Here is a 10393-nt window from a genome sequence, read left to right on the forward strand (position 1 = left end):
CCGTGGCAGCTTCTGTGGTCATTTAATTGTGGCAGTAATAGTAGTCCAGCAGGGAGCTGTTGTTTCTAAATGTGTGTGACTGTTTTACTCTTCTCACTCTGGCCCATTCTTTTAAAATGTTTCTGTATTTGAATTCAGGGATCTTGTGTATTTGGAAGCTTGGTTTATTTGACTTTCTCTTGTCTGCATCTGTTTCTGTGTCCAGGTTTGCCACCACCCAGACTGCCAAGACCTGACTACCAAAAGCCCCCTTCACCTGTGTGAGTCATGTGACTCGCGCTGCCATTCAGAGAACACAGACAACATGCACTTTGACCGGCACCCTCGATTTGACCTGCAACCTCAAGGTACACCCTCAGTACTTCTTTATTTGGTAATCCTTCTCGGACGGTGATGTCATACCCATTGCCTCATTTCAGGATGTCACTGTGTGACCCTGAGTGTTTGTTGGTGTCTAAATAAAGCGCACGTGGTCATCTCCCATATACTGCATTTCTCATGAACTGCAGACTTTTAACTTTTGTGATGTTTATGATCATTTGTCTAATGTCAAATGTCTCAACATTTATATCAATAGCAAAATTCTCATTGTTGCTCATGTTAAAGAAGTAGTTCATCCAAACCACATCTTATTCTCTCACTTCAGTGCCGACGTAGCCTGCAGTAGTGCAACAGTATTAGCAGTCTGACACTGTGGACCATAGGGTACAGCCTGAGCCCCATTTTTATCCTGTTTCCATCCACATTTTGACAAGCTGGCACTATTAAAAGTGTGCTGAATGAGCTATCAGCAGTCCATGTTTGCAGCATTTCCAAGGATGGCCAGAAGAATCTAAAATATCACCGAATGAAACTTAAAACTTGACTATTCTCAGGCAGGTTCTGCAGCTAAAAGGAGCGTCATTCTTTCTTGGGATTTCTAAGCAGGTTTATGGACGTTTACTGTGATGGACATAACGGATAAAGATAAACCTTTGAGCCAGACTAACTTGGCACTGATTCTGCAAAGAGATGACACGGTTGAATTTGGTAAATATAATGTGAACACAACAAACAAAATCCCCATGTGAATATATATCAAAGCTGGACAAATTAAAGCCAAACTATCTGCATGGCAGGATGTCCCTGGTAGTAGTGAGTAGAGACAGGTAGAGAGAGGGTTCCTTTGTAATTTGGGTGAACTGATCCTTTAAATCAAAGGTTACCTTAGGTTCGACCAGACAGAAGGACTGACTGCTTTGTTTTCCTGACCTTTAGCCTCCATCCTGGCTCGGAACGTCTCCACACGGTCCTGTCCCCCGCGCACCAGCCCCCCCTCCGACCTGGAGGAAGAGGATGACGGGAGCAGCGACCGCGGGTCGGTGACCCTCTCTTACAGTACATCATGCTAGTGTTCATGTATTCCCACCTGACAGCAGAGCTCTTGTGTACTCACAGTGGAGGACACATGAAAACCATGAACAGTGTCGCCTGACGGACATTGTGATCACTTCTTTTTAAGTCTTGATGGCCACATTAAACAGCCAGTTTCTCATATGTGATAAAGGCGTGACAGTGTGTGGGTAACTGTTTTGCAGGGAGCGCAAAACAGGAGGGCTGAAGCTGGTGAAAAAGAAGCAACGGAGACGACATACTGATGTAAGTAATCAGACGCACACAGGCTGCAGTGAGCAGCATAAAAAAAATCCACCCATGAAACGATTGTCTCACTTCAGTTCTTTGAGGGAGTCTGCAGCGTTTATGCCTGAAAGGCATTACAGGTGTGGAGAGACGTATTCGTTCCTTGTGACGCAAGCGTGTTTTTCACAACTGGTGTATGATGCATGCAGAGGGTTGTGCAATATGACAGCAGTCACCATGACTCTGCAGTGATGATATCATGGTATATCCCAGCACGAGCGCCGGGGGCTGGCTGGGAGAGCTGCAGCCCCACCCATGTAAACTAACGGTGTGTCTGTTCCCCCTGCAGGACCCCAGTAAGGAGTGCTTCAGCCTCAAGTTTGATCTCAACGTGGACATCAACACAGAAATTGTACCTGCAGTGAAAAAGAAAACACTGAGGTGAGAGTGTGAATGGACACAAAAAATGTCCTGCAAGCGCTTGATAAGAACCATAACCAACAGCTTCTGGGTGCATTTTTGTTTCCTCTGTGACGTGCTGCTAGAGAGGTGCTCGGGCCAGTGTTTGAAAGAAACGGCATTGAGCTGTCCCGGGTCGACTTGTTCCTGGATCAGTCCAACACACCTCTGTCCCTCAGTTTTGAGGCTTACCGGTTTGGAGGACATTACCTCAAAGTTAAAGGTAACAGCAGCCATACAGCACTGAACCAACTGATACCTCTGTCAGACTTCAAAATCAGTTCTAATGATTAAAGAATAACAATTGATGCAGTTGTTGGGCCCTTGTGAAAAGGACTATGGGCAAAAAAAACCCTTTTAAAATAAATAGCACAATAAAAGGCCTGACTTTTGCCTTGTTCGTAGAGAGTGAGTAACGTTTCAGTCTTGCATGTAGCAGTCACGCTGTATTCTGCACAACATACCAGACTTAATTGCAGCCTATAACAAAGACTGAGCAGGACAGATGGTGTTGTGCTGGCAGTCTGCTCCGCCTTGTTCCAGGAGTGTTTGTACAATCAGCATGAATCTTATTAACGCAGCACCAGCAGCACAACAACATTGTCACTTTCTTTCCATTCCTTTTCCTGCACGTTGCAGTTTTCAGATCAAAGGTCTGTTTCAGCCTGTCATAAACGATGATGCAGTACCGTGACTAATTGCTATTGTTTTGAAACGGCTGCCCTCCCATTGCACAGTCTGGAGTTGGATACAGTTTGAACACAGGTTGAAACAAACCAGCAAGAAAGTCCACAGCTGTTCAGACAAATCTCTATTTTTCCCTAAACCTTAAAGATTTAAGCAGATGTAATCATCTTTATTTTAAGAGGATCACATGACTACTTGTATGTGAAAGTGGTCAAACAAATCAGCTAATGCAGGTTTAATTTAATACTAATTTTGGTCAGTGTTAACATTTCTGCCATGTTTACAAGAGCCTGTTAAGTTGGAGACAAAACGGTGAGTGTGTCCTCTGGGTGTGGTGTTGAGTTCAGCATGACTCAGAACTAAAAAAAAGAAAACTTGAAAAGAAAGCGCTTCAGCGTTTTTTGGACATTCTGACCGCAGTGGCTTCCTCTGCATGGAATAAATAAATACTGGTTTGAGGGTTGGTCAAGTTTTCAGCTTACATGATTCACCTTCCCACACGCTGAACCTCACACACGTGTGTGTGTGTGTGTGTGTGTTGTTGTTTTTTTTTTTTGACAATTAGCACGACCAGGTGATGAGTTGAAGGTGGAACAGGGTGTGAAGGACCTGAGGTCATTCAGCTTGCCCAACATGAAGCCCTCCGGAGGTCAGAGCCCCTACATCCTCACCCCAGGCAGCGAGAGGGTGGAGCATGGCTCTCTGGGACGCAAAGAAAGCGTCGACCTGTTGGTGAGTATCTGTCAGAGAAGGACACCGCCGTCTTTCAACAGCAGGTCATATTTCAAGTGACACTCCAGCTCACAGCACATGAAAGTTTCTCAGGGTCATCAAACCAAAATACACCCCCTTGAAACCACACACTGCACACAGACACACCCTGTGGCTCTTACTGTTTTGCCACACCTTTCACTATTTTCTATAACTTCACTTCCTTTTCCTCCGGCTCCATGATGCCTCAGGGCAGTGTGTTATCTGATGGTAATCCCCGCCATGATCTCATTGTCTGCTAATACGTTTATCTGCCCAGCACAAACCTGGGAATGTATTTCTGGGTTTCCGCTTCAGTCTGCCAGCCGCTGCGCCATTGTCTCTTTGTGGGAGCACGTGTAGGTGCACATCGACGTGCTCTGTGCTGCTAGTTGCAGCTTTGAATCTCACATGATGATGAGTTGACTCAGGAACACGTTGTGCCACTCCAGAGCTTCCTGCAGCGACAGGAAGCGGTTGTTTTGTTACGGAGCAGACATGTTGACAGGCTGACTGAGGCCTGCAGGGTCCTGCAGACGGTCATCAAGTTCACGTAGCGGCACATAAAAAATTAACTTTCGTTTGTGTCTTTTTCTGTATCATGACCCAAGTGACCACGCTGTAGAACCACAGCTGCAGCTAACGGTTACACTTGTTACCAGTTAATCTGTTGATTGTTTGTTTTTTTTCCCTTTCTAAACAAATAATGGTTTAGTCTACTTAGCGTTTTGGCAACAAGGGAGTGCCCCGGCGCTATTGGCTTCCTGTCTACACCAGAAGTGTTGTATTTATAAATTGACCTCTGCAGCTTGTGATGACCTTGCACATTAGCAAACATGAGGGACTGAGAAGAAAACGACTCCTGACTGCTGTACACACAGTAGCTGACATAAATTAGATCAGTTCTCCACTGACCAGCACAAGGATCAGCTGGTCATCTTGTTTCTCATCCAAAACAGAGGCTGTCATTAGACTCATTAGTTACACTATTACACACATGACATGAGTTTATTATTGTGTAGCAATAATTCCAATTTATGTGTGTGTGTTTAAATTCATGTTTGCTGATCTGGAATCTGATTTACAGAGTAAAACTCATCTTGTTAGTGATCATTTGTGAAAAATGCAAATAATGTTAAAAACCTAAGTATCTGAATCATCATGTCAATAAGCATCAGGGAACGTGCAGCAGTCGCCGCCTTGGCAAGTGGGATACACTGCTCATCCAACAAGGGCCAGAAAGTCCTCGTCAGGTCGGACGCTTTGTTGAGTAGAAACAAAAGTGGCGACAGAGAAGGAGTATATCATTAAACAGGATGTTCACTAAGCCCCAGAGCCATTAAAGGAGAAGAGCTGCGACATTGAGGGGTCAAAAATGGCAGCAGGTCATTTGACTCATGTAACTTCAAATGGCTCCAAACTGCCGATTCAGATTCATTGTTTTCTGTAGGGGAAGTTAGCTACGTACCTCATTATTAAAGTGACCCAGAGTCTAAAAGGTTATAAAACGTGTTTTGAAATGTCATTAACTTAAAATATCACAAGTAGAATTAATGCTTGTTGATTTCAGCTTCTTACTTTGGAAGATAGCAGCCAAGTCAGTGTAAGTCTCGGTGCTGCTGCAAATGTTTGGATGTATTTGACATTCACATGGTCGGTCACTACTGTAGAAAACAGTCAGTGGAGACGTCGTCACTCTCCTTCTTAATCCACTCTGCTGAGCTGCTGTTGTCACATAAAGCCAGTTAGTCATAGAATTATAAGTATGATAAGGAAAATGTAAGCACGGCCAGTTTTCTCGTCACATAAAGCCAGTTAGTCATAGCATTATAAGTATGATAAGGAAAATGTAAGGCATTTCTGTTTGGATGCTTGTTTTTTACATTTTGCTAGAAATGATGCAAACAATCTGAAATTTGTCAATGAATTTTCTGTCAATTGATTAATAGTCCTGTTTTTTCATCTGTAGTTAGAACAGCCAGCTGTGCAGGTCTGTGGGCTCGCTGCCTTGGCCTCTTACAAAACAGTAACACAGTTTCATTGAATATTTCACAAGAATATTATTTAAAAATCAGCAATTAAAATTGCTTCCTTTGCATAACAGTGTGGTCGCCAAAGAGGAGCTGAGCAAAGCGGTTGGTTGCTTAGCAACTCCCCTCCGGCGTGAGCACTTACGTTCTGCATAATAACATTGACATGAACAGTTGCATTGTCTTTGATGTGTATTGATGCCAGATGTTTACAACTGCTCAGACTTGAATCCTCCTAATGTTGTGATCCATATGCGCTCTGTGAGTGCACACATGTACAGGACACAGCCACGGCCAAACGGTTACCTTGGCAGCGTCAGTGCTGAGCTTTCTCTGCGAGATCGACTGCAGGTTTCCCCTCACATTGTGTGCAGCCAGCAGTGTTCAGGTGTAGGCAGTCGGCTTCTGGTGCCTAGCTGTTCGTTTGTTCTTCAAACAAGTCGCTGGTTGTTAAACACCCTTGAGGAAAGTCCAGACCTACTTGCGGGTGAGTTTGATGTGTGTGTACGTGCACACACCGTAAACAGACTAGTCTTGATGTCATCGTTGCTTTGGGCAAAGAAGCACATCAGGGCTTGGTTAAAACATTTTACACCCATCTGTGGCGTTAAGACACTAAAGTTTGTCATCTAGGGGATACAAACACTGGAGGGGAGGGGAGTTTCTGACCGACCTGTTTTTACCAGCAACTGTTTGTTTGTTTGTTTGTTTGTTCACAGTATAGCTCAGAAGGTAATGAATGGATTTTGGTGAAAGCTTTTGGAGGGTATGCCCACGGAACAGTCAAACAGATTTTGGTGCTGATCTGGATCCAGAAAATAGTTTTTAAAGGACTCTTCACCACTATGAAATGGAGCTAATTCATAGTTTTCCATTATGTGACTGGCACAGACCCCTTAAGGCCAGAAACCCTTTTAGCATGGCAGCTAACACCAGACACTTGATACAACTGCAGCACAAGCCTGTTCGTTTTTTTACTTGTGCTCCACTCAGCAGCTTCTTGGTAGGAACGAAGGGATCCACGTCATAGCTGTTTTTAATGTCCAAATTTCACTGCCTGTGCTCTAAATCCACTGACAAAGAGTACCAGAGTCAAATTCCTTGTGTGTTTAAAGCTGATTCTGATTCACAGTGGTGGTCAATTGAGTCGGAGAGTGAATGGAGAGAGTAAAATGAAGCAGTGAATCACAGAAATAAAACTTTATTTTCTGATTGTTTCACAGTGGTTATGTTCTAAAGCACAAATAAACACTCCCACACCGCCACACAACCCTGAGGGAAGGATTTTTATGTGAATGCAGTCAGTTGCTCCGCTCTGCCCTGCACCTCGTGGGTGTAGCTAAGCCGCACACTAGGTCAGACACACACAACTCGTATTGTGACGGCCAAACTATAATGGGAATAGCGCTTTTAGGTGGAATGGCATTATGGGGAACTGGAGCTGCCCCGGTGAAGGTTTGCACTCTGAGTGCTGTCTAGTTGTATTTTGTTTTGTTTGTCATTTCTTGTACAGCAAGTATTGACATTTTAAACCAGGGGTTTATTGTGACCCAGGGACCGCCACAGTGACGAGGAAGCAACCTGAGGACCACTGCTCTGGGGTGTATGGGCACGGACCACTGGTTGAAAACCCCTGGTTTAGACTGGATGTGCCAAGAGTAGGTGATAAAAACAAGTCCAGTGCCGTCCACACGGGGGCAGTCACGTGCTGCTGGTGCTGTAATGAAAGCTGTGGGGTCAGGCCGACAACACTGAGCTTCACACTAGATCAGGCCGACAACACTGAGCTTCACACTGTTTGTGTTGGTGGTCCTGTTGAATTCTGCAGTGTAGCTGTATGTGGTGATTTTCTGTAGAAGTGACACAACCAGCTGATTGTTGGATGAATATATTTGGGGTTTGGACTGGTGGCCAACAGCCAGTAACCTAAGATTGTGAAAATATAATGTGTGTGTGATTTGATAATTAAAATAATTATGGCTCTGCTTTTCCCATTCTTGATGTGAACCTATGTGGTACAAGTGTTTCACAGAAACAGCAAGCTGGTCTCATTGAAGCCTGCTGATACGTCGGTTTGGGACTCAGCAGTAGAAACTCTGATCCATTTTGAGTGCCTATCTGCATTTTATGAAAGCTGTTTGGAGGATAGAAGCTGTGGACATGTGGGCATTGCATGCGGTCTGTTTGTTTCTATGGCAACAGCTTTGGCACTCACCGTTAAACACAAGCGTGTCTGCTTTTTAAGGAATCGAGGGCTTTGCTTAAAGAAGTTGAGGTATTTGCCTGGTGACCGGCTTCATGTCTTGGCAGTGCAGCAACTTGTGCCAGGCGTCACAGATCAAGCAGACCGCCTTGTCCTCGCTGTATAGAGCTACTGCTGTGTTTGCCTGGGGTGTTTCAAGTTTATTTTTCAAGCATGTTACATTTTATAGTCTTTGGCAGCTTTGTGATAGGTTGCAGAGAGCTTTGATGCTCAGGATTGATTATTTTATGACAGGCAGCCTCAGTCAAGCTCTCTGATTGGCTAACACAGCATTCCAACCCTGCTGATAGTTCCCATAAAGTGCTGCTACCCATCCCACTGCGGTATCGGTAGTGTATCAAATCACCTTTGATCCATACAGACCTGAAACCGATTTGACCTTTAACCTGCATGACTTTGTGTGCGTGATTGAAAAAACTCCTCTGTGACATCTAATAACAGTTATGTAGCTTATATTGAGGTCTACTACAGTTAGCACGTGTGGCCACAGGGGTCATTTTACCAACTGCAGTCACATGACTTGACTGACCTCAAAGGCAGATTTGAAAGTTTGTGTCACGTGCACAGCCAGGATCACGCTTCTGTTTATAATGTAGCTGTGATTCATTTGACCTGTGTGGTCACTAATCCTCAGGGCCAGGGCTCAGGACGCTTTACTTCATATGTGATTCAGTGTGCTGTCAGTTAGGAGCAAAAACAACTTCACACCTAAAAGACGTGGAAAATCTCGGTTTATCTGTTACTGTGTCAAAGCAGATTTTGGGAAAACACCGTTCAGGCATTGTCTTGCCTTTCCTTTTCCTGAGAAGAGAAAGCGAGACCAAATTTTACGGTCTTTACTGTCATAAATATAGCCCGACTGTCTGAGACCTTGTGATTTGCAGTGAGCACACATGTGATCGTCGCTTCCTGTCTATTGGCCCTTTTCACATAACACAAGTTCATCACTTGCCATAGCACAGTGAATACAACACTAAGGTGGCGGGCCACCTCAGCCGCTCTGTCACGCTTCACCGTCTGAATCAAACTAGTTCCATAAAACCCATGTACCAGGGCAAAGTCTATTAACTTACAGCAAGATTATTTGATTCAGAGAGCTCAAATTAGGATCATATTAGTTTGGTAGTGGATCTCCCCTGTGCACGTGTCAGTGCCAGACCACACAAGCAGAGTAGAGCGGTGAGAATTTCTGTTCCTCGCTCATGGAGCCTTTCGCTCAACTCAGATTGCATCCCGTTCCACTCACGCCACATAGCCTTACCTCCCAGAGAACTAAAGAGCAACATCTGCTTTGTTACAGAACAGTTAGGCCTATGTAACGAGGAGTAGAACACAGAAAGGCATTCAAGGAGTCACTGGGCCTTGTGAAACAAAAACATACAGTACATCTGTGTGACCTTTCACTTTCCTTTTCTAAAGTACTTTAGGAACTTTTGACTGGAAAGTGTTGGATGACTGTGCAAGACACAGATGCATTCTGGGTCGTTCCTGGGCATGCTTCAGGCTTGTGTAGCCAAAAAGAAATCATAACCTTATGGTGTTGCCTCAACATTTGTGGTATAACAGACTGGGAAAGTAACTAGTGCTGTCTCATAACAGACAGGAGCGGCTGACAAAAGCCCCAAACACCTTCAGGCCGCATTTCACCCGCTGAGACGTTGGAGGGAGTGGTACTGTCTGGTTTTCTTACTGTCTGCATTTTGACCCTGACAATAAAGTGACACATTTCCTTTGTTTGTCACAGAGAAATCTGTTTTGACTGATATTATATTCATGTGGCTGCAGTTAGCCGTGTGTTCTCTGTCTGTCGAGATTACACACAGTCGCTTTGAATGACAATGGCTGAATCAGCAGCAGTCACATGGATCTTTATTGACGCGACTGAAACTTGGTAGAACATGAAGCTCAATGCAACAGTCAGTATAGTTTGTTAACAGAGTGAGAATCATTATGTTTGGGACTTTAAAGTCTGCTCTGGCATCAGTGCTAGTTTATGTAAGAAGAATCTAATCTGATTTAATGTAAAGATTGCAAAGATCTTTACATGTGAGTTATACCATAATAAAGTATACAAGCTGCACACTTGTATCTACTGTACAGAGTAGATATAATAGTAAAGTAGAGATGCAGCAGTTAGTACATTAATCAGTTTGCTGATGAACAGCAGCTATTTATTAGCTATTTTATGTGATTGTAGTTTTTCTAATCTGATGATTTGCTACATTTTTGGTTTTGTTTTATACTTGGTGTGGGAGGAGCTGCAGCTGTGTGTTTGTCAGGAAGACAAAGAACTGAACCTGATGCCTAAAGGTGGCGACTGCTGCATCTTGAGGGTGAACACACACCTTTATGATCCTTGCAGTAGGTGTGTGACCGTTGGCCTGCAGTGCACACTGTCTGCAGGCAAACAGGACAGTAGCTGCAGTGCTTCACTCTGCTCTGCACTTTGTCTAGGAAGCAGATTCTTCCTGACTTCTGGAATTACTCCTGTGCCTTGATTACTGAAGCCTTTACATGAGGTTTGGATATTTTTGTTTCTCTGGAAATGGTTCGTTTTGGTCCTCTTTCGTCCTGGCGCAGCTGG

General features: G+C 44.2%; 1 protein-coding gene across 1 annotated transcript in view; it reads left to right on the plus strand.

Annotated features, from left to right (window-relative positions):
• Window positions 1–10393, plus strand: part of plekhg5b (pleckstrin homology domain containing, family G (with RhoGef domain) member 5b) — a 64230-nt gene that overhangs the window by 39380 nt on the left and 14457 nt on the right. The window contains 6 exon segments of the mRNA XM_020618986.1: window positions 206–347; window positions 1258–1357; window positions 1578–1638; window positions 1970–2061; window positions 2166–2302; window positions 3332–3498. Of these exon segments, the coding sequence (XP_020474642.1) occupies window positions 206–347; window positions 1258–1357; window positions 1578–1638; window positions 1970–2061; window positions 2166–2302; window positions 3332–3498 (699 nt within the window).

This window comes from Monopterus albus, unplaced genomic scaffold (assembly GCF_001952655.1).
Source record: "Monopterus albus unplaced genomic scaffold, M_albus_1.0 scaffold212.1, whole genome shotgun sequence".
NCBI classification, from domain to species: domain Eukaryota; kingdom Metazoa; phylum Chordata; class Actinopteri; order Synbranchiformes; family Synbranchidae; genus Monopterus; species Monopterus albus.